Source organism: Nestor notabilis, unplaced genomic scaffold, assembly GCF_000696875.1.
Source record: "Nestor notabilis isolate BGI_N333 unplaced genomic scaffold, ASM69687v1 scaffold12680, whole genome shotgun sequence".
Taxonomy (NCBI): domain Eukaryota; kingdom Metazoa; phylum Chordata; class Aves; order Psittaciformes; family Psittacidae; genus Nestor; species Nestor notabilis.
The window spans coordinates 2101-27552 of NW_009911635.1; the positions used below are offsets into that span (position 1 = coordinate 2101).

At 37.0% G+C, this 25452-nt stretch overlaps 1 protein-coding gene across 1 annotated transcript; it reads left to right on the forward strand.

Annotated features, from left to right (window-relative positions):
• Positions 1 to 1233: 1233 nt before the first annotated feature.
• On the forward strand, positions 1234 to 25243 carry SNX29 (sorting nexin 29; the record flags this gene model as incomplete). Its single annotated transcript, XM_010015760.1, is given in 12 exon segments — positions 1234 to 1302; positions 2159 to 2211; positions 4871 to 4995; positions 5913 to 6093; positions 7188 to 7258; positions 8083 to 8331; positions 10369 to 10735; positions 11382 to 11500; positions 15197 to 15275; positions 15776 to 15858; positions 23781 to 23844; positions 25090 to 25243. Coding segments are annotated over 12 exon segments (1614 nt in total), but the record flags the coding sequence as incomplete, so codon positions are not given.
• Between the last annotated feature and the right edge of the window lie 209 nt (positions 25244 to 25452).

Below are 25452 nucleotides of genomic sequence, written 5' to 3' on the forward strand. Positions count from 1 at the left end.
AGATCTGCAGGTTCATGTATATTCAGTGTTCCTGTGCATGAGGGTGTGTAATAAAAGTTGAGCTTTAATCGTTTTCCTTGTTCCAGTTACGTGATTTATAAGGCATTTAGATGCATAGGCATGTGTCTGCTTTTAGCAGTGTCTGCATGCTAAGAACACTGAATGTGATTTAATGAAACTGTGAACTCTGAAGGAGCACAAAGTGGAGTGGTAAGGATTAGATGAATTTAACCTGATCTTCACAGCGGCATAACACACACAGTTGTTCAGGAGTTAAAACCTATTTGGTGTGGGGTTTGTTTCTACAATCTTTTACTAGCCTTGAGCATTGTTTGCATCCTCACCTAGGTTTGCGTGCATCAAAATATTTGATAACAGAACCAAACCTCATACATCATATGTCAGCACAGTTTGATTAAGAGCTCAAAATGGAAAGTGTAACTTCTTGAAAATCCAGGGTAATCCGCCAAATAAGCATTGTGAAGCTTAGTTAGCAGCTGACTTGTGTATTTTAGACTTACTATGGGGGTTTTCTTCTCCTAATCCAATATTTGAAATGAAATAGAAGCAGAATAATTCCAGTAGGTCAAATTCTGTCCCTTACTTCTGGTTTAGGAGGAAACTGCTTTGAATGGGATTATGAAGATAGGGGATTCTGGGACTGGGGACCTTGCAAGAGGAAGAGTCACATATCTTGGATGTTGTCACTATTTACAAGAGAGCTGATGGTGTAGTGATTGATTTTTTCAGCATCTGGAGGAACTTGCTCGTGCAGTTTGGGTAATTGGCTTTCAGGCTATGCATATATTAGTTGTATGTTCTTTGAGAGGAAAAGAAGAATAGAGTGACTTTAATTCCAGAGAGGTCGCAGAGGTTTATGAAGGATATTTTGAACTCGAGTTCAGGATAAAGAAATGATAGAGGTGATGTAGGTTAGTTAAACAAGAAATTTTACACATATTCTTGAGAGTTTATAAAGCATATTCTGACAAGCAAAGTATTATGCTATCTGTTGTTGAAGTGATTGAGAAGTTAAAGATTGTCTTGCATAGTTTGGTATAACAAACTAGATTTTATAGGTATTAATCAGGAAGAACTATGCTGGTAGTTAAATTTTAAGGGATTTATTATAATGATTGCTCTCTGTTTCACCTGATTAAAAACTCTCCCTGCAGTAAGGTGGTTTGACAGCAAGAAGATATTAATTTTAAATTGACATCATGTTGTTGAATTTCAGGTTCACAGAACAATGACACTAAAAGACAGTTTCTTCTGGAACGGCTGCTGGATGCAGTTAAACAGGTGAGAAATCCAGTACATATTTTTACAGTACACTTACTCTAAGTTGTTGTACAAGCAGGAACTGTCTTTGCCCTTTTTTCTCCTCTTTACCAAAGAAGAAACCTTGTCTTTTGCACAGCACTGCTGAGTTTTTTTTGTCTGCTACTAAAAAATAATTATGAGGTATTTAAAATTCTTGTTCTTGACAGATTGTATTTGTGATATTTATACTTACTATAAATATATTTATAATACAGAATATGTATAAGAATATATACTTGTAATACTTAGACCACTGAACTAAATTGTAGTGTACTGCATTGTACTGTACATTTTACAGCAGCAGCTTTTTTTCTTTGCACTAGGATTTTAGTGGGTGGTTACAGTAGAGGTAAAGATGGGATTCATTTGTGTGTGTGTATGTATCTTACATCAGGATGAAGTTCAGCAAATAGAATTTCATAGACTGGATTCACTTAAGGAGAGCATGGGAGGCAAAAGACTGCCTGGAAAGTAAGCCAATGATACGTTCTATAAGAAATGATCCTTCTGTAAGTGTAGTGTTGAGCTAAATAGGAGCAATGTTTGTTTTTGTGGTTGTACATTTAAAACTCAAAAGTAGTAGTTTTCACTCAGATTTACTGAAGGACCTGCAGGTGTGTTGTGCTGGCTAGCGAGGGCATACAACAAGAACTCCAAGGGTAGCTCATTAGTGGAACATAATGCTGTGAAACACTTTGGTTGCAGGCTGTATTTGGCAATGTGTTGTTTTGTACTGCTTCAGTTTTTCGTTATGACTTTGTTTCTTACTTGGAGATAACTTGAAATACTGAGTTTTTTAGTGCAACAAGAATTTGTTAAAATCTCTTTATTGCAGTGTCAAATACGATTTGGAGGAAGAAAAGAAATTGCTTCAGACTCTGATAGCAGGTAAAATAGTCTAAGAAACTTCCAACATGCTTAGATTATGTATTGTGATGGCACAAAATTCCTGACAGCCAAGAACCCTGTTTCCTTTGTTTACACAAACACTGACATGAGACTCTGAATTTTTCATCTTGTTACAAATTTGATAGCTTGACACAGGGTGTTCTTCTATATGAAGTTGCAAGTGTTTAAATGGCTGCAGTGTTCATGCCATAGCATTGAATCCTGAGATCTAAGCGTGACACTGGGAGAAGCGACCTTCCATAGAACCTTGTTTAAAATGAGTGCATATTTATTTCCAGTACTCCCATGTTTCATGAAGCCTGACACGTAACTGTCAAGTGTGTTTAACACCTAGTCACTAAGAAAATTGTCATCCTTCTTTTTTCTAGTTCCTGACATGTTTTAAACCCATTTTTCTTCCTTTTCTGTATGAGTTGTTCCTTTTTATTAAAAAAAGTTAAAGTAAGTAAAAAGATGTCATTTAATTCCTATTAGTTGCATTTGTTGTTGGATATGGCATATTGGTTTCTAAGGCTTTTAAGAAGATGTCCGACGGAAAGAAATAGCAGTGCATTCTGTATCCTACTGAGTCTATCTCAGAACCTATCCTATCGAAGAATCTTGGGTAAAGATAAATCCAGGATTAAATGCAGTTGTTTGTTGTACTTTTTCTAATGTCCTTGAAGTTTGACTTTGCCTGTTGAGAAGATAATTCTCTGTTGACCATTTATAAATGATGTATAGAATTCTCTTCAATCCCCTCCTAATTCAGTCTTTAAGAACATGTCTAAGGGTGTGTTTTCATGACTTCTGGAAAGTCACCATAACAATTCATTGCTGTTGAAAGCGTGGGGAGGGTTCATATATCTCCTCAAGGTTGCTGACTTCAGTACTTCTTGCACCACTGTTTTAAGCAATGCCCAGTGATCATCCAGTCCCCTCTGAATTAATGTAATGAAAGAAGAAATGATGCAAAAGGATAACATTCTGCCATTTTAGTGAGTTAGATAAGTAAAACGTGGTGAATGCTAGAGTTGCTGCAAGGAGGGGAAGCAGCTAAAAGCAATGGGAAGTGCAGAAGAGGAGGAAGAAGCCACAAGGTCTGAGAGGGGCAAACCCATCTCCTTTCAGGAGTAGCTTGTAATGCAGCTCCTGCACATTGTCTGTGTGGGGAACTCCAGGCTAAAGGAGTTAGAAGTTCACATGAGTTTTTAATAACTTGAGCTCTTTCACAGAACCTAGTTTCTGTTCTGTTTTTTTCTGAATTGAAAAAGTAGAGGCTCTTTTGTTTGTTTGCTTGTTTGTTTTCCTGGGGGGTCACGTATCTGCAGGAATTTCCATTTTTGACAGCATCAGTCTTTGTGGCAAAATTTAATCACAAGACCTCCACAATCATCTTGAGTATTATTTGAATGATATTCTGCTTTATTAGTCAAGTTTTCCTAACAAAGTAAAGTTTCCTAACATAGATGGACTGGAAAACATTACATGTTAAAAGCTCTTCTGTCCAGGGCAGTTATGGTAAATATACTTCTCTTTCTGTCAGTGCTTCTCCTGAGATCTTCTGCTTTTTTGTGACCCTGAATAGAACTCTGTACTTGTGGAATGCTGGGGCAGAGTCCTGTGCCACTTTGTCAGCTGTTTTTGTGCATTTACTTGAACTTAGTTAAAGTATCTGCCCTTCCTTTTAGAAATCAGCTTTGGCAGTGAGCTGACAACTTTCTTAAAGCTTAAGTTTTAAGTACTGTTTACTTAATAGCCAAAAGTAATACTTATTTTCTCTAAGTATTTCAAAGAAACAGATTTCATTCCTATCTGTTATACCTTAAGTTTAGTCTTCCCTGTAGGTTACAGTGATATTCCTTTCTTTGGCAGGCTGAATTATGCTGGTTTTACAATGTTTCTAGTTGTGTGAAAACTGATTTATTAATTAGGTTGTGTTAAAAACCCGTAAAAATCAGATGATTTATAAGTAGTATTGTAGAGAACAACATCAAAACACGAAACTTAACATATCTCTGGAAAAATGTGTCTTATTTTCCTATGCCTCGGATTTCTGAAGGATGTTAAAATGTATGTTTGTTTTCCTAGGCTTGAATTATAGAGTACTAATGCACATTAATAAAATTGTCTATTACTTATATAGGAAGTTACAGCATATTTTCAGAAAATCCTTTGTTGCATGTGTAGCACAGAGTGTATTTATGAAAATGTAATTGCTTTTCTTGGAAAGTATGAAATCCAAAGCTGAAATGATGTGACTAACAATCACTATAGCAGGTGAGGATGATTTCTCAAATTGACTGCCAATTCTTCTGAGTTGTTTATGCCCCAGCTTTGGATAGTCATAGAATGGTTTGGATTGGAAGGGATCTTAAGATATCCAGTTCCAACCCCCCAGCCATGGGCAGGTACACCTCACACTAGACCGTGTTGGCCCAGGGTCTGTCCAACCTGGCCTTGAATGAATGCCATGACAAAGCTGTGGGTGTAAGTAGATTATACTGTTTGCAGATAATGAGATTAGAGCATACAAGGAGTCTTTCACTACATGTAAGATAATGGTTCACCTTTACATTCAGAGATTTGGAATAAACTGCTCTGTGGGAACATAGTTGATTGTTCTTTTCACAAGATTCCCTTACAAATTCTGTTGCAGAGTCACTTGTTTGTGTGCTCAGTTTGAAGCTGTGTTTCAGCATGGTCTGAGGAGGAGCCGAGGACTAGCATTAACAGCAGCAGCCATCAAACAGGCAGCAGGCTTCTCCAGTAAAACTGAAACAGGTAATTTATTATTCCTAACAATTCTATTTTAAGCAGTTGGTAAGTGCAAGCAAATGATACAATTTCTAATGGAAGTTTTAAGACTGCAGTCTGCTGGTAGCATACTTAACACTTGGACTCTCAATAAGCAGTGAAAATGGTAATTGCTTTGTTAATTGTGTTGTAACTTTCATACCAAGCTTTTCTAGAAATGTTGATGTTTGGAAATCTGTGCTTCCTACAGTTCCATCATGAATGGCGTCTTTGACAAATAAGTTAGATTCTGATAGGGATAAAGCATTTACAATTACTGATGTAGAGTTTTGTTAGCTCCAATTGAGAAGGTTGAGGCAACTGCAAAACCCCTCTTTATCAATATTTGGAAATGGGGCAAGGAAAGTATGTTGGTGGAAAGGGGTGTTGCATTTTAAATGTAACAGGTTTTTTACGTATTTTTTTAAAGTAACATGAATTTGTCATTTGCATATCTGCAAATTCTGGAGCTACCTGTTCCTTTGGACCTAGCTTCCAACATTTCACAATCAGCAGCAAGACAGAATTCTAAAGAATTCTTTTACTTTGCGTAACACATTCCCAGCTGAACATTAGAACCTGTTCTATGGTTGACATACTAACTTGAACGTGCTTTAAATGTGAATTCAGTTTAAAAATGTGAGATAGAATCCTTTAATGCATGTCTGTGGTTTTTTCAATGAGGTGAAAAGTTCTAAGTGCTTAAATAGCCCAAGTTCTGTAGAAATAAATAACCTATTTAAATGGTGAGTTGTATGAAGATGCTGAATGATTCACCTTTGTTCAAAGTTATATACCATTACCTGCTGCTTTTGGAAAATTGCACATACATGCATTCAGATATGTGGTTTTGGATGTGTTTTTAATTATCATTATTTTTAAATTTTATTTTTTCCCCCCTCCAGAGCCAGTGTTCTGGTACTATGTGAAAGAAGTTCTGAATAAACATGAACTGCAGCGCTTTTACTCTCTGAAGACAATTACCACAGACATTGGTAGAGGCCGGGCCTGGTTGCGCTGTGCTTTAAATGAGCATTCACTGGAAAGATATGTTCATATGCTGCTGGCAGATAAGAATCGACTTAGGTACTGTATTTGATGCCTTTGTAATGCAGGAAATGTATGGACAAATGACGTACTGAGATTAAAACAACCAACCAAAAAATACAGCTGTACTAATACAGTGAATTAATTGCTGTGCTAGTGAAACCACTTAACCTTATACTTACCTTTTGTTCATTTTTGAAATTTTGGCAGCCATTAAGATAGTGGCTTGTGCCTATATCAACTTGTGACCTGAAACTGGCTTCCTTCTAGCACATGAGAATGTATGCATCTATCCTTATCTTAATTTCCATCTTCTTTCATAACTGCCTTCCCCATTCTTTCAACAGTATTTCTCACTGAGACCTTGACATCAGGCTTTGAGGTGCCCCTTTTGTGCCATTAATATTGCACACAATTGGAGCCTTGATCTATCTGTTCCTCAATAGCAATTGCCTGGGGTCTTTTGGAGATGCTCATCCTGTAATTTAAAAGCTCCTGCAGTCCAGCAATAGGTAGCTACTATTGCAGGTCACTTGGAACTGGTTTTGTACTGGTTTGTAAATGTAATTCTACAGAGTTACTGAGAATAACTTACTATGCATTGTGAAATCTTAAGGTACTTTGGCTGTGTGAAATACACATATCTTATAATTCACATAGTTCATAATTAGCTGAGTCCCACCTTTTCACTCGTACATCTTCAGCCCCTCTTCTTTTCGAAAAGTTAGGGTATTTTCCTTATTTGATGATCTTGATCAAGTCCAGTGGATTCAGCAGAAATCCATTCTTTCCATTTGGCTTGGTAATTATGGTCAACTCTAGTTATTTGAAAGCTATATATGCAGTATAGCAATAGTTGTAGAGAAATAACATGCCTGCTAATGTAGAATGAACCTCCTTGCCCTGAGTGGCTGGTTTTTTCATGTAGAAATGCAGAGATAAAAGTGAAGATAAAATACCATGTAGCACATCTTTGATAACTGTTCAGTTTGCTCTATATCAGAACTCTAGGACGTAAAATTTAATCCATTGAGGTAGTCATACTTATTTTTCAGAGTTTTTATGTCTTTTAGAAGCGGAAAGTATGTTAATACAGGACTGCATATTCTCTTATTTTCCCTTTCAAATGATAGTGTCTTCTATGAAGACTGGTCTTTTATGATGGATGAAGAACGTTCTAGTATGATCCCTACCATGGCAGCTGGTAAGCCTTCCTCTTAAATGCTGCTGTTCTTCAAAAAACATTCCAAAATTTCATTTTTGAATGTCGTACCTGTTTCTCTCACGCACTCTTTGCTTATGTGGAGAATGTGTGTCAGGTGCATATGCTATGATTTGATGAACTATTAAAACACTGGATCTGTCTTTCCTACACGTCAAAAGCCTTTCACAGAAGTTTTCTAACTCTTCATCAGTCAAGGCTAGATTCTTTTAGAAACCTAGTGCTTCTTCTTTTAGAAAATATAGAGAAAACAAAATGGGTTATTCCTGGCTAGAAAATAGTAATGATAGACTTACTATAGTAAGACGCAAAATATAGGTAAATACATGAAAGGAGAGTAAGAGTAGGAATGATAACAGAGAATTGACCACGGAAGTGATGTTTTATTACCATATATACCCCTTTTCTCAGATATGTGGTCACATGCTTCATTCTGCAAGATAGGGTTCACAGAAGTTTTTGTTAATAGAGTTTAGGAGCCAACAAATACTAAAGTTGCAGCAAAATGAGTTTAAATGGAAGGGTATAAATAAATGTGTTCACAGTACTTACTGCTTATTTAATGTGCAGCTGAACAGCCATCAAGATAAATTCAGAACTGATGGCATCAGCTTGAATATGATCTAAAAAAGAATGAATGGTACATGACAGAATAAGAATTCGTGCATGGTGAATGGTGGGAAATTTGGGGGAAGAAATGTTTTACATGTCATAGCTTTGTTAATTCTTAGGTTCTATCTTCATACCTTTTGTATGAAGTACATAGTGAGCTTTCAGTCTTATTTTTCCCTTTCTTTTCTCTGAAGGTCTGAACTCCATTCTTTTTGCAATCAACATTGACAATAAGGATTTAAATGGGCAGAGCAAATGCACACCCACTGTGTCTGATTTGTTAAAGGAATCAACACAGAATGTGACCTCATTGCTGAAAGAATCCACTCAGGGTGTTAGCAGCCTTCTTAGAGAGATCACGGCATCATCTGCTGTCTCAATTCTAATAAAACCTGATCAAGACACTGACCCACTTCCTGTTCTCTCAAAGAGTGTAAATACTGGTAAGCATTTTTGCAATGTTTGTGTCATTCAGAACTTACAAAATTCTCAAGTGTGTTTAAATAACTTTTGCAGTTAAATTTAATGCACTATTATGGAACAAAAACCTTAAGTGCGTTACACAAACAAACTAGTTGAGTGTGAAAGAAAAAGTTTTGTTGTTTTGTTGGGTTTGTTTGTTTGTTTGTTTGTTTTTAAGAAATACTGGTGTGAATACTGGATGATAAATGTGTACTTCAGCTCTCTTGTGTCATGTGAGAGGGAAGCTAAACTACCTCATTGGTAAAGTGCTTTGCTTGCGACCTGAATTTCAATTTCTTGTTTGTGTGAGATTATGCCTTGCAGTTTCTCATGTCATGATATTTCATTATTAATGTTTTCTTTTGGTGCTTTTGTCAGTCAGAAATGCACTGCCATATACCTGTTGATACATATCAGATAATAGCTTGTAGTCTCCTTCAGGCGGCACCCATGTTTGCAGTCTGAATTTCTCTATGAAGTAGGTAATTACCAGAAATGAAAACTTACTCATACACACTTCCTACTTTTAAATATGTTAGTGTTGCAACCAGTTTGTAGGATGTTAGTTACTAACAAAGACGCAAAGTCTTAATCTTTTATAATTAAGCAAAATGTGGCATTCATTATACGTTTTCAGTTCCAAAAATAGCAAAGGAATATTTTATCTTTATTTCCAGAAGCTGAGCTGAAGGAATATTTTGCTTTATTAAGGTACAATGTGTTTTTTAATTGAGAAACAAGGTGTAAGTTTAGGCTTAAATTGTTTTGAGAAAAAGGAAAGAACTCCACATGTGAATGCTGTCTGGTAGGAATAGAACTTGAGATAAAATCTATTTCTTATTGGTATTTAAAAGAGACTTTGTCTCAAAACACAGTTTTCAAAACAAACTTGTGGTAAAGCCTTTGTTGTTTAGCACTTTAAATGAGATTAAAATAGTAGCTGATACTTGACTTGGGATAACTTGGTTAGTACACAAAAGGCTTGCAAGATGAAATAACAGAATAGTTGACCATATTCTGCACATGGCTCTACAACACAATGTACCTTATGTGTACAGTCCATGTGGATACAGTACATGTAATGTACAACTTGCAGTAAAAGATCACTTTGAAAACATTGGCTTTGTTCAATTGCCATTATATGTTGAATGTTAGAGCAAGTCAGATGTTCTCATTAAAGTCTATGTTCTTTGCTGGAATTCTGTTTGCATCCAGAATGGGTTTTAGCATCCTCTAACTCTTAGAAGTATGTTAATATGTTTTGTGGGTATGTAACAGCATATGGACTTGAATTGAAACAGTGCAGTCCCTATGTGAGTTGTTTGGTGAGCAAATTTCTGGTATTTCTTGGAGGGCTTCAACTTTGCAAGACCATTCAGCCTTGTGTGCACATCGGAATCAATGAGGATAGGTAATCATTCAAAAGTAAGGGCTATCAAGGCATAGGTATGATGTATTTTAGAGGATTTCAGTGTATTTCTAGAGCAAGAGCTAATTGCCCATTGAGGGATCAAGATCAATTTCTTTTTCTGAAAACTGACTGCTCAGTTTTCAAAATATAGGCAAAAAATAACTTTATTTGATTGCATAACTTTATTTGATCGATTTATATTGATTCTGGATTTTGTGTTGCAAGTTTGTTCTTTTTAATTTCTTCTCCACGGAAGTTTTATTTTCTGTATTGTGTCCTCAGACTCTTCAATATACAACAGCCATGTTCAATGAGAGAATGTAAGACTAACTACAATTTTAAATGTAATTTTATAAGCTTGTTGAAATTTTTCCCAGTTCCAGTTGAATGCTGTTAGGAATGCACCTCCAAAATGTCTTCTAAAATCTGAATTAAGTAAGGCATATAAAATAAAGATGGTAGTTAAAGACTTAAAAGCTTACTTGTATGGAAAGATAATGAAAGGCCTCATAGATGTAAGACACTTCTTAACTTCTTTTAGAAGTAAAAACAAGTGTATTGCATTGTTTCTCTTTCTAAACTATGTAAACTTTTATGTTGCTACTAGATTTGAAATGTAAAAAAGACAGAAAAAAGAAGAAGAGAGTGACTAATATTATCTCATTTGATGAAGAGGAAGATGACCACAATTTGGGGGATGCCACAAAGACTCTGATTACAGGGGAAAGTTCAGAGGAGAGTATAGACAAATCTTTAGTTTTTGCATTACCCTTATCTGAAAGCATTCTCGGGAAGAGTTTGAATGGGACTGAAAGTAGCCATTCGTGGAAGAGTAATTCAGTGTTCATGAATGGAGAGTATGAATACCGGAAACTAGATGTGAAGAGCATTGATGATGAAGACGCAGATGAAGACCTGTGTGAAAAATCGTTAGGAAATAAAGGCACAGAAGGGGAAACTGAAGCTTCTGAAAAGTAAGTAACATTGCAGGAGCCATTTTCCATGCCTTCTCAGCTCCCTGCCTCCTTCCTTCATGGGTACTGGCAGATTTGTGTAACTGACTGAACTATAGGTTTTCTCACACACCCCCACCACTTCCTTTTTTACTTCTTTCTCCTTGTTTAAACCATTTGGGCACCGTGGTGATGGTACTTCGCTTCTAAGTTCCACTGAAAACCAAACTGTCTTGATTTCAGACTTGTTATCCTTGAAGTTCTCAGTTGTGCGTGATACACCCATGCTATAATTCTGGCCTATTTGAAGTGTCCTTATTCTTAGTATGATAGCAATTTTGTTTTGGCTTCACAGTAAACCCACATATTTTAAACAAGGGTAAGCCTGTTATCATCAGAGTAGATAATTAAACAAGACAAAACAAAACTGAGGGAAAAAGAATTAATTTTAGATACTAGGATGCCCTCTTTATTTCTGACACAGAAATCCCTCTGGAGGAAAAGAACCTGTCTCATCTTTGGAATGAGTTTATGTCTGAAACAAGAAATTGGCAGGTAGATTAAAATAAATTTTCTTGCAGTGATATCTCTGAAAGAAACACAAGCATTGTGAACATGAATATTGACTCTATAACCAGGTTGTTTTGTTGGTTTGTTTTAAACCTAGGCCTCATGAACTAGGCACATGCAACTCACAGATACGCAGCTGGAGTCCTCTTCAGGTCCTGAACGATGACTCAGGTGTTTTATTTCCTGTCAGTGCTGTTGGGTCTTACTCCCAAACAGGTAGAGATTTTAATTTACCAAATTCCATCAAACTTTATAACAGAATATTTAACATGGGATAATGGTAAGAAATAATGGGATTGTAAGGGCATGGGATATATTGCACAACTGGGATGGGAGGTTCAATTAAAGTTTATTCTAGATCTGAATCAGAGTTCTCCATTTGAGTAGATGTTTAGTTGAGGATTTGTCAGTGTCAGAATAAACCAGAATTATGTCGGGATTAAGCTGTGGTCTTGTATTTTATTAATGCTTAGCATGGTTGAATAAAAAGTGTCTTTACTCATTTTCTAGATATCACTAAGCTGGAATAAGCTTCAAATGTGTTTGAGACTTTGAATTCAAATTAATCATGACAGATTGGAGAAAGTATCAAATACTGGATGCAGTTCAATAGAAGCTGTTATCTCTTTATATAAAGGATGAGGTATGATTGGCTAGGAAAAACATCTTTGGAAAAGGATGTGGGAATCATAGAATGATTTGGGTTGGAAGGGACCTAAAGCTCATCCAGTTCCAACTCCCTGCCATGGGCAGGGACACATTCCACTTGACCAGGTTGCTCCAAGCTCTGTCCAGGCTGGCCTTGAACACTGCCAGGGATGGGGCAGCCACAGCTTCTCTGGGCAGCCTGTGCCAGTGCCTCAGCACCCTCACAGGGAAGAGCTTCTGCCTAAGAGCTCATCTCAATCTCCCCTCTGTCAGGTTAAAGCCATTCCCCCTTGTCCTGTCACTGCAGGCTGTGGTAAAATGTCTTTCTCCATCTTTCTTATAAGCCCCCTTAAAGTACTGAAAGGCCACAGTAAGGTCTCCCCTTAAGGAGCCTTCTCTTCTTCAGGCTGAAGAAGCCCAGCTCTCGCAACCTGTCTCCAGAGCAAGAGCTGCTCCAGCCCTCACAGCATCTTTATGGATGCAGAGCAAAGACCTCAACCATGCTTTGTTTTTTGTAGCCCAGAGTAAGATTGGCTTCCAGGGCCATGAGTGCCAGTTGCAAGTTATTTTCTGCAGGATACCCACTATAATTAGTGGGTTACCAGCTGGTAGTGAATTAGCAGTGCTGTGCTTCCCACACTTCATACAGACATGCCTAAATGAAAGTGCCATTTGTAAACTGATGCTCATTTGGCTCTGGTGTGGCCTCATCTGTACGCAGTTTGGGGTATTGCACTTCAAGAATGATACGGACTATTTGGTGAAAATCTTGAAGCAAGCAATGAAAATAGTCAAAGGTATGGAAAAGAAGAACTGATACTTTTCCAGTGTCTGTATTGGTACCAAAGCCAAACAAAAAACTTCCACTGCTCCTCATACCCACCTCCCCCAGTTAATATTTCACTAGCTATTCATAAGAATACTGCTGTTCATGAGAACCATTGCAAACTTTGGATATGTATTCTCATTTCAGGGACCACTCAGAATCTCCTCAGTGGTATTAAAATAATGTTCTAATTATAAAATATTTCATATTTTTTGCATATGTGTTATGTGCCCAGAGTTTAAATGGACTGTTGATTGAAAAAGTGTAATTCAGTCCTGTACGTTTGGTGATAAAAATAATGTGAATTGTCACATGATGCTGTGCTGCCCTCTGCTGCACATGTACCTCTTCAAAAATGCCAGTGGATCAAAAAAATAGAATGTACATTTTCTTTTCTTTTTTGTACTCCTACATTTTTCAGTTTATGAAGGAATGGATCTAGAAAACATGGAGTTTGTGGCATTGTGTTAGACTTTATACAGAAATGGTTAGAAAAGGTCCAGAGATTTATAAGGGTTTGCTGATTGCAACAGATTGAAATCTAGAATATAAGTAAATGTTCCTGTTTCTGGGGGTGGGTGTGTTTTGGAGTGGGAACTCACGGTTGAGCTGTGGGTTTTGGTAGCCAGACAGATGTCACAAGGCATCAGGAGCTAGAGCTAGGGCCTTACAGCTGAAATCAAAAGTCAGGAGGCCAAGCCAAGACTTAGCCAAGCCAAGACTTAGGACTGGAGACAGGTGACCAGAGAGGACATCAAGAAGTGTAACAGGGGTTACTTTTATTAAGGAGATGCCAAAGCTCCTTGTTTCACCTTCCTTCATCTCAGAATTGTTTTGAAGAGAATGCTTATGCTACTAGAGATGGTCAACAACAGGTCTATTCAGGCCCCTTCTGGCACAGTATACAGATGTTTTCAGTTCTCCTTCTGCCCCTCTTTGTGCTAAACCCTGTGGTCCAGCATATAAGCCAGAACAATACGGCCTTGGGCTGGTGAAAGGAATCTTCATCAGTTGCAGGAAACACAACATGGATTCTGCTGTCCCATTTCAACCTCCCATGCAGTCAGTGGGGCCCTTCAGAGCAGCCCTGGACTGACAGTGTGCAGACAGGCTTCACTGAAAGGCCCATCATGCAACCCAGTTAGGGAGAATGATATGCATGGGTACAGTCCCCCTCACGCCAGCCATAATGAGAGTTGGGTGATACTGAAATCAGCCTTTGGCAGTTCTTTGCTTTTTTGCTAGATGAATGATACCAAGGGCAACATGGGTTAGCTTTTTTCTGAGGGCTGTTCAGCCCAGTAACTGGCCATCTCATGATTATTATGACAACGTTTTTGCTAAAAATACTTAGTGAGCTCTTGGAGAATATATAGTTTAACCCAACATTTTGATTTATAAGTCTAATACAGGTAAGTAACAAGACGTGCCTTTGAAATAGATTACAGCATAATCTGTAGTGTTGTATGTTATTATCTGTGTTTGTAGTTTTGATCTGTTGCAGTGCTTCAGGGATGTGTCAGGGCATATCATATCTCCATGTACCAACATTCAGTTGCTTAGAACAAAAACAGAGCATGCATTTAGGAACTGAGTTTAAGTAAACTCTGCAGCTTAAAAAGCGAATTTCTCCATAGTCATTCTGACATAACTAATTCACATTAACTTTTTCCTTTTAATTCCTGATTTTTAAATTCTGGGCTGGTTTAGCTCATGCTTTTAGGATAGTTTTATGGTAACTTTGTAACCCTTAAATAGTAAAATGCAGGAAACATCAGTGAAATGTGTTTTGTTTCTTTCCACCTGAGCTACCTTAATAACAGGCTCAGTGATGTGTATGCTTTGATCCTGACAGTTGTGGATCTGTGGGTAGATGCGTATTATCCATGCTTTTTAAAAAGTATCTCATCTGTCTGATTCCTGATGTTTGGTACCTGGGCATAAAAAGCCGGGGAAAAGCATGGTGCTCTGTAGGGAGTGCGTAAGGGACTGGTGTCAGTGCAGGGTTTTCATGTATGGGGGACTAACCGCAAATCCTTTTCCTGCAAGTCACAAACAGATTTGTAATGAGTGTCAGATGCCGTATAGTGGTTAAACTCCTGAGACTTTCAAAAATCACTTCAGTAAGGAGTCACTTCATAGCTTTGCAGCATTGTTTCCAGTGTAAAATGTACATCCAAGTTAAAACTTAGGAACTGTGCAATACTACTTTTTTCTAAACTGATGGCTGTGTTCCTAAGGACTCTATAATCCTGCCGGCATTTGGGGTGAATGTGCAGAAGCCAACCTTGGAGAAAGAATTGAAAGTGTTTAAAAGCTGTAGTAAAGACGAGTGTTGCTAGTTAAAAATGTAACTACCTTCCTTCTGGTTTTGTTTTTGATTTAGTTTTTAAGTGCTGTTAGCTGAAGAAAGCTAATGTTTATGTATTCTACTCTAGATAACTTGGAGAATGGAGAGGGACATGAACATGTTCATGCAGTAGAACTGGTTCCAAGAAGATCTGATCTTCCCTACAGGTATGTGTCATATATGTTTTCTGTAAACAAAAAAATCTTCACCCTGTAGCTGCCAGCTTCTTATTGTTACCTAATGTGTAGCTTACTCAGTGCTGGGAAGCAAACTGTTCCTCACGGTACTTTCTGCAAAAGTTTGGAAAGACTAATGCAAAAGCCTGTGTATCTTTATACATAGTTTCATATAATGAACGTTCCCTAATTATCTTGAAGTCACATAGTCATGTCAAATAACAAATAGACTCACCATCCTGGCTTTGAAAATAGGGTTTTTTGTTGGTTTTTATGTTATGTTTTTACTGTATTCTTTGTGGACTTTTGATGTGGATTTTTTTTGGGTGTGTATTCTTAAATCAGACTCACAACAAATATGTGAAAGGATATAAGTTGATTAAATATGGGTGAATGTAATGATAATTCTAGTTTCTGGAATTCTTTTTTCTTAATTTTTGAATTCAGGGTTTTGTTTTCATTTATTGATGAAATTGTACTTTTGTGACTAGAGTGGAAGTCAGTCCTCCAGCTCAAGTGAATACTTTAAGCAATATGTTGCCTTCAGCGACTGTGCCAGAATCCATGACAATTAGTAAGTACTTTCTTGATGTATCTAGATTGCTGGAATTAACTTTGTTTCAGTAAGATCTGTTCAGAGAGGCATACAGCACTTCATTTCTGATATGCTGGCCATATTAGAAATGATTGCTCTAAAATGGTTCTTGAATTGGCAGATCCCAGGTTATTGTTCATTGCAACTGGTATGACATTAGCTTCTCTTTCCCCAGAGAAGTTGATGTCATCCTTATACTAGATGTGGCTTCAGTACTTAAATGAACAATAATGATTTAATTCCATTAACATCTTTAGATCTCTGGAAGCTCTGAAAAGACTAATGGGTGGTTCTGATCTGATCTTACTCGTTTTGCCTGCTTTCGTTAATGCCTAGTCAGAAGAAACCCCAAAACCAACAAACCCAGAACTCCTTCTGTGTACATTCAGTCTGTGATTTTGATATGGAAATCTGCTGCAGACATAAATATGGCTTTCATAAGTAAAAACTTGGGTTAAGATTAAGGTGGAGGACAGTTGTATTTTCGGTGGCGTTAAGAGTTGAGCTGGACAGGATAAAATAGCCTTTGCTGTAGAAAGATATTAGTAGAAGCACAGGCAGTTTGTTTACCCCATTTTTAGTCTTTTATATTTTTTTCTTTACATAAACTTATAGAACAATGATTTAGCTCTTAAACTGACTAGCAGTCTAAACATATAAGCCAGTATGGTTTTATTTTCCTCACTGTACAGAAAGTTTTGTAACTGAACTGGTGGATATGGCTTTGTTCCTAAAGCTCTGGGGTGTGTGTGCGCGTTCTTTTTTCTAAATATAAATATGTACAGTTTCAAATTATGACATTGGGAATGTAGAAGTGGTGCAGCCAGGATTGTTTTCTGAAACTGATTTATGAAATCATCAGAATGAATGAACCCTTAAAATACTGTAATCTCATGTTCTAATGCCATGTTCAAATGATATCTGTGTCACTGTGTGTTAAAGGAGATAGACCATGTGCTTTCACTGGGTACTGTTTCAGGATCTGGCCTGGGTCTGCTGACAGAGCGTTACCAAGTACTTTATGAAGGGGGAAAACAATAGTTTGAGACTTTTAAGTGACATAGTTGAATGTGTAGATGGAGTTACTGTTGATAGTTACTGTGATACTTTGGTCACTGGATATTCTCTGCTCATTATTACTGCAATATCCTTTCGTTCTTACTCTTTTTTTTTTTTTTGAGTAACAGAATTTTATGAAGAAAGTTTCTGATTTTACTGCACTCTGTTGCTGCTGTTCGTCGGTGTAGTAGGTACCAGCAGGGGCCGCAATTGGTCTCCTTTAGTTGCTCAGTTCCTACGTGTAGTGGACAGCTATAAAATAGAAAGTAAATCGGGATTTTCAATTCTTGATACTTAGAAATTTCTAAATGAAAAGAGCCACAGGATCAACAGAAGCATACATGCTACCATGAGCTTCCCATTTCAGAGAAGGCTTTTGTGGGGGGAAGGGGGAAAGCGTATCAAAACAATTCCAAAACCAGTGGAATGCTTAGTGAATAATCTAATTATCAGAACCAAAATTCAGCTGACTGTTCATATAAGTTAATGCCTTTATAACAGCTGATCCCAGACACATTCAATAAGAATGTCTTTCTCAAGTTCATTGTTGCTGGTTGCAGATCCCCTGGCAAGCATGAATTCAAAAAAAAAAGTGCTGTGACAAAGCCAGACACTGAAGCTCTTTTTTCTATCTCAATTAGCAGAAGAATTATTAAATGGTGAGGCTTAGAGCCTGGTTGCATAGCAACTAATTCTAACACATCAGACAAGAAAAATGGGATGCAATAGTGCAGGGAGAAAAGCTGTGAGTCTCCAATGACTGGATTTTTGTGCTTCTTGCTGCTGCAGACAATGCCTGAAATGAAATTTTGGGGTTTTAATCTATTCTTTTCCTTGTTCCTTTCCAACTTACTAGCATAGTACTAGCCCTTGCTCGGTTCTTTTGACATGCAGGCCAGAAAATTGTGTCCTGAGAAGCTGTAATTTAGAATTTCTGCCATTTTGAATGATCTTTCTGACTTTATATCAATGCATTTGTCAGGCAGAGGTCAACTTGGCAGCAGATACAGCTCAAAAAATACTAATACCATTTGAGACAAATTCTCATCTACAGAGTTACAGTTCCACTGAATACCTAAGACATCCTTTGAAAACTCACTCTACTTTACAGATTGTTATACAGATTATAACCGATTTTATAAACAATTAAGTTTGTCAGAAGTTTTGTTTTTGTGTGCCTATTCCATGATGTCATTTTCCAGTTTTCAAAACGTTGCATTTATCTTGTCATATTTGAATCACAAACAACTTCGTCTTCTCCAATTATTGTCATTGGAAGATGGTATTTGCAGCATTGTTTTACACCATGAGAAAAATCTGTCCTACCAGCACAAGTCTCCCCATTTTGTTTTTGCAGTGGAAAACAGGGAAGTTCCAAAATTTTAATTTTTGAAGGATGCTGCTTGTGTCCTTCTGTACAAGGTTCTTTGACTCTGGTGCTAGGTTTAGTAAATAAATGGGAACTTACTTTTCCCACTATAATTTCCCTCAGTTTTTAAAGTTGGGTTTAACCACAAAGGTTAGCAAAGGGTGTGGTGTTATACATCATTCTCTATTTTTTCATATATTCTGGAAAAAGCTCCCATTTTTTTCATGATCACTGGATAACTTTACCGGATAATGAAACCTACATATCATATTTTGATCTTGGTATGTAAGTAAATAAGGTGTATGCTTTTTGTACTTTCTCTGTCCTCTAAATAGCTTCTGACGTGTTTTGTAACTTGGTTGCTACCACTTACTGACAGCTACTAAATTCCTGTGACTTCTCTGAAAGGAGAACTGTGGAAAGAGGGTGTATAAATTTCATCACTGAGGAAAAAAGCTGCAGTTCATCTTACGGGCTTCTATTTTTCCTCAGGACCCTACTAAACAGTAGAATGCCAGAGCTGTGTTGTCTAATTTGTTTCCTACTAAAATTTGCCCTAATAATAGTAATATGACAGGATAATATTTACAGGATTTCGGAGCACTAAATAAACCCTTAATATCCAGTGTTCACGCAGGCAGCTTAGGAAGCATGTCTTTAAAGGTCAGACTTCTGATTTAAGATGTAGATCATCTGCTGGAAGTTTATTTGTTTCTGAAAATATCTGTGTAAATTTGCACTCTGGAAAATAAACCCAAAAAGTCGTTCCTGTAGCCTGCTCCCAGCCCACCCTCCTATTCCATCTGCAGGATTGCAGGGGAGTGCTGCGTGACCTTGTATACAAGAGAGATGATTTCACTTACAGCTCAGTCTTCATAACAGGTGATTGCAGATCAGACTTTTCCAATCTTAACAGCAGAAGAGTTGTGAAACTCAGGACTTTTCTGGAGGTTGCTGGGAAGTTGGCAGGTGTTTCTTAAAACGTGGCACTTCTCTATGTATTTCATGCTCTGAATGTGACCTTACAAAAGCTTTATAGGAGTTAGACTTTTGCATGTAGTATGCAAGGGAATTAAAACAGGTTTAAGAGGAAATATTTGCTTTATTAGCAATTAGGCACTGCAGATTAATTTCAACAATAAAAGATAGTTTTATGGTTTTTAAAAAGTAAAGTTTAATATTAGCAATTTATTTTGCATATTCCTTCGTTCTTTATCAGTAAAAAAACCCCAAACCATAAGAAAGACCTGGTTTGGGATTACTGGTTTGCACATAGAAGTTGTTGCAAAAGTAACTCTTAAGATGACATAATTTGCAAGACTTCACTAGTAATCTTCTTATATCTGTCTTTATGAAACTCTCATTATCACAGAGTTTCAGATTAGTTTGAAATATGATGGTATTGAATGCTGATTGTTAATAGCAGTAGTGTAGCTCTTTCCATTAGTGTTACTTTACAGAATGTAAATGACATCAAGCACAAAGCAGTTCAGAAATAGGACATAAACTGTTTCCTGAAGTGGGCTGACCTGGCCATCCTCCCACTGTTACTTAGGAGAAAGGAAAAGGAAAAAGATTGAGGTTGCAAAGTCCAGAAGTCAGAAAATACCCAATGTATGGTTGCTGCCACAACACTGATTTTTAAGGTTTTATTTAGTTATTCCTTTTTCTAATGCACACAATAAATGAGACATAAGTCTGCTGAAAAAATAGATTATGATCATACACTCATCTGAGAGGCAAGCATAACATAGACAAAAGCTGAGGAACTGGATATTCTTGTAGATCTGATGTGAACCTGCCTCAGTGTATGACACTGGGTTTTCTTTGCATTCAGCTGCTAAAAGTTTTCAAGAAGCATCAATGAGAGTAAGAAACAATGATATTTTTTTTTTTTTATTAAAGTTTTGATTGTTATGCCTGAATTAAATAGGACGCTGCCCTTTAGTTTTTTTGCTACTTGCATCAGAAGATGATGAAATTTAACTTTTTGAATTTATTTTTTTTCTTGGTATCTCTTCATTTAATTAGACTAGTGAATGTTTGAGTCCATTATATTTAATGTGGATGGTGAGGTTAAAGAGATGTTAATAAACTTCATAGTTCTTGTGTTTCTTTTGAGTAATTGGTAGAAAATATGACTCCGTAATACCACTTCAAGAAGAAATAGCATAGGTACAGCAATGAAGCAATAGCACTGCTAGGGTAAGTACAGGCTGCACAAGCCTCCTTAGCCCAGACTGTGTTTGTGTTGATGCTTTCTTCCACATCTCCACGGCTATATGTAGTTGAACTAAATTGCTAAGAAATACTGAGTATGAAGTCTGCTTTTGTGGTTCGAAATTAAGCATTGATTTTTGTGATAATGCAATGTTGCAGTTTCCACTTTGCTGTGTCACTACAGTACTGTCAGTTCCATAACTCTCAGAATAAATGGGGCAAATGGAAATAAAAAACATTTTAACATCTTTTATTTCCTCTCCTTTTAAACCAACCATGGTGTTTAACAGAATCTTGCTTTCATGCTCTGGTTTCTTGTGTGTGTGTTGGAGAGGGGAGTGAGAGAAGATGGGATTTCAATTCTACTCAGGCAGAAGATGCTGGATGGAATGAGGGAAAGAAGATTAAGTTTTTAGGCAAGTTAAGGTTACACTTTGAATAGGTTGGTAAAATTGGAAAAATTGAGAAAATACATAATAGCTTCACTGTTGAAGTGTTAACAAATCAGGACACATTTAAACAGACTGGGTATGCATTTGGGCAGGTATTGTAGAGCAGTCACCCCCGCATAGGTGCAGAGCCAGAACTACAGTAACTTGTCTGAGTAGCAATGGCTTTTATTTCTTCAGAGTCAGAGAAATAATAGTAACTAACTCAGATTGCACAATATCATATTTTAATGACGCTCTTAAAATATTTAAAATATCATTGGCATGATGCTTTCTTGAGGAGAACTCTGAATTCAGCTTTACCATTCAAGATCTTTATTTTGATAGTGTTACTGTACTCAGGGCTCACTATGGATGTGTTTTGCTTGTGTTGTACACTTGTAGAAGGCTTGAACACTTAGTGTTCTATTTTGCTCATCCTTAGAACAAGTTTTTATTTCACAGATAGGCTGATGGATTGTGGTCCACTTCCACAACACTCCATATTATTTTTTTGGGACTGTCACATCCCACCAATTTTCCACTGCCAAAAAATCTCACCAGCAAACCACAATATAACCCAACCAAAAAAACCCCTCAACCCCCCCCAAACTTTCCAATCTGTCCTCAGAATGGCAGTGTCTCATCATGACCAAAAGAATACTAATAGTGTGTTGAGTTTCATGGTCGTCAAGTTTGATATAGCCAAATATAATACTTTAAACCTTAGAATATAGGTTTTGGTGGGGGGTTGGTTGGTTTTTGGTTTTTTGGTGTTTTTTTGTTTGTTTGGGTTTTTTTTAAATATAAATGCTAGTTAATAAAAGCCATTGTAGTCCATTTTTGGAAAACTAGTGAAAATAATGGAGCACAGTGTATTTTGTTATATATAATCTTTCCATTCTAAGTTTTCCTATCATTGCTGTGTAAATTGCAGTGGTTACCTGATCACTTCAATGCAGTATGAACTTTACTCTTGCCAGAAAGGGTATTCCATCTTTCATTCTTCATCCTTCGTGACTAAAAAGGTGGTGTGCTCTGCCCTGACTGCTTTCTGCTCTGTGCCTTGTGCCAGCAGTGGTACTGAACTCAACATTAAGATCACTTGGCAGCTGCTTGTCTGAAAAACAAACCAACAAACCCCAATCAAAACCAAAAAAATTTGGAGCTGGCTCAGTTCCTGCTGGGACGCTCTGTGTATATATAAACACTAGGGCCAGAACAAAGAAGGTGGTAGCAATGATGGGTAAGGCAAGCTGGAATGGCCTTTCTGCTTCAAGCCCAGCCTTAGGAAGCCTGATTAAAGTACCCAGATAATAATTTCTGCAGGATTTGGAGATTTCTTTTTTTTTTTCAGATAACATATAGAGAACTTGTATAAATATGCTAAGTTACTGTAGTAATTATTCTTTCTATGCTGAATTAATGGAGTGCAAAATCTCTCTAATGACCTACTGCAATGTTTCTTGCTAATGTCAATTAGTTCTCAAGTGCTAGTGTGGAATGGGTAGGAAAATAATCATCATCTTTCTTCATGGCCAAAGAAGCAGAAATGTTTTGGAAAAAATCTAGCATGGAAGGAATTGGATTGGTTGATATCAAGTGAGAGGAGGCTCCTGTTGAATCCCACTGGGGGATTTGCCAGCAATGTCAAACTGGAATTGTGGTAACTGTGCTGACTGATACATTTGATTGACATAGTAGAAATGTTCATATTTCATCCACTACTAGAGTTCAGCAAATTTAATCTGGTCCACAGGACAAAAATGTTAAGGTTTTTTGTTCTGTTTTGTTTTTTTTTTTTAACTGGCAAAAATGTCTGTAACTATAGACAATATTAAGAAAGCAGGGACACCTTCCACTAGACCAGGTTGCTCCAAGCCCCATCCAGCCTGGCCTTGAGCACTGCCAGGGTCAGGGCATTCAAGTCTTTGAAGGCCTGTTGTATTTCATGTATTCATGCAAGATCTGGAAGTCAGAATCTGTTTTAGAAACTACTAATATTTTTCTCTAAATTTATGGTAAATAGTAATAGTGCAGCTGTATAGTTACATGGTAAAACCTTTGTAATAGCAGAAGGACTCGAGGTGAGGCAGTGTTTAGCTGACATTTTTCTGCATGGTATTCAGCTACCCTGGTATTACTGTTAAACCTAACTCTAGGGAAGTCTTTAAAAGTTATAAAAGTCAGTCTTTGTTGAAAAAAAAAAATTCTAGATGTCATGACGATGTATTTCTTTAAGGTATTTATAGGAAATAATAAAGTTTGTGTAGGAAATGGTAAGATCTTAAGGTCCTTCTAACCCTAACTATTCTGTGATTCAGAAATCCCATTGTCTTTAAGACATTCTTTAAGACTGAGTTTGAGAAGAAATGCCATGAAGAAGCAGTGAAGTTTTCTCTATTCTGGTCTCACTGTAACAGTTATATTTCCTGTGTCTGAATTTCTAGCATAGAAAACAAGCAATTTGAAGTTAAACAAGTTACAGCGTTATCTCATTAGTATGCACATAGTGAAATAGTGAAAAGGTGCATCATCCCCATATGTCTGGGATTAAAACAAAACAGCTGCAACCACAGGCAAATTCGTCAACATCTGTATTAAAGCCAGAAACACCCTAGTTAGATTTGATTGATACTTCTGATTATGTGTTATATAATACCATTTTTGAAGATTGCTCAAATTAGTGATGAGAGTAAGAGTATTTTATGTGCTTTTCTAATAGCAAATGATGTTGGCATCATCTTAAGTGTGTTGCTGAATTAGTGCCACTATGTACATGACTATACACAAAGAAATTCATCTTTTTTGTCCCTTCTCTTTAGATGAACTTCGTCAAGCTATCGTGGCCATGATGAATAGAAAAGATGAACTGGAAGAACAGAATAGGTAGTTTTCTTTTTCTAGTCAAGAGGGACTTAAAAAATAAAACCCTGTTCTCTAATACAAGCTGTCCTTTGTGTAAAGCTATGTGTAATCATTATGTAATCTTTTTGATGTATATATTCTTTTTCAGTAAGAGATAAGCTTAATATTTCAATATGCAACTGTTGATACTGAAGAGTAATGTCTGCAGGTCAACTTTTTCCTTCAAATTCAAATCATGTGTAATTCTTTGTCTTAGGACCTTTTGCCAGTTTTACTTTTGTAGCTTTTTAAAACCAAAATTTATAGTCAAAAGATTCTTAAGATCTCTTAAAACAGATTTCCAAGTGAGTAAAAGCTTCTCCTACACATAATTCAGAAAATTGCCTTTTCCTTCTGGTACAGAAGTGCTGTGGGATGGCTAACAATGTTATGCTGAAACTGACTGTTACTTGTGTCTTGCTGTTCACTTGGGGCAAAATTATGACGTAAAAATGATAAGTGGCTTATTTAAAATGCTATCAAACCTACTTTGTATTTATGTAGTCTATTGGAACACATGGCTAGATGAATAAAAATACAAATGTGTTCAAGACATACTGTTATGCTGTAGTAGGGCTATTTTGGTAATATACATATTTCTGTAGATAATTTAGAGTTTTTTGTTTGTTTTAATATTGAACTACCAACTGATCCCATTTTCCTGCCTCTTATCCTCCTTGCTCCCATAATTGCAAGTTACTGCTCCGTTCAGTTTCATGGTTTTTTTGGCAGAAGGACCAGCTCAGCATCACACTGACCTTTGCTATCTCATCAGAAGTTTTACAGAGAGGTCTATGGCATTGCTCTCACTAGAGACAAGACCACTACCTGTCTCCTGCTCTTGCTAGTAAATATGTTGCTAATAGATTATTCCTGAGATGTACAGACTTGCACTGAAACGAGTTTATAAGATTTTTTTCTATAAGAAATGGTTTCTTTCTGCTGGTACAGTAGATGCCATAATAGGTTGCCCTTTGAGCATGTCAATGAGGTTGTAATACAAGTTCACAGAGTAAGCACTGACAACTATTTGATAGGGACCTTCTTCCTTGTAGATTTTCATATCTTTGCATAATCAAATCAGGTGAGTTTATTACACTGAATAATTAGATTTTAGGATGACATCAGTGGTATCATTCAGGCAACCCACTTTTTAATTCACAGAGTATATTCTAATTACCTGATAGTGTTAGCAGTGTTCTAACAGAGGCTTCTGCCTTCTTCCAGATCTCTGAGAAACCTGCTTGATGAAGAGATGGAGCATTCTGCAGCACTAAGGCAGGAAGTGGACAACTGGAGAAGGAAAGCAGCAGAGCAGGAAGAGCGACATGCCATGAAAGTCCAAGCATTGGCACGGTAAGGAGTGCTGAAACTGTCATAAGAAGTAACAGCAGTGGAACAAGGGAATAAAAAATTCTGCATACAGGAGAAAATAATTTTCAAGTAGTTTTCAGAAGAACATAAGTGAACATTGGGGCCACAGAGATGATTTCAGGTCCACAGGGGTGATCAGGGGTCTGGAGCATCTCTCTTATGAGGAGAGATTGTAGGAGCTGGGACTGGTTAGTCCAGAGGAGAGCAGACTGAGAG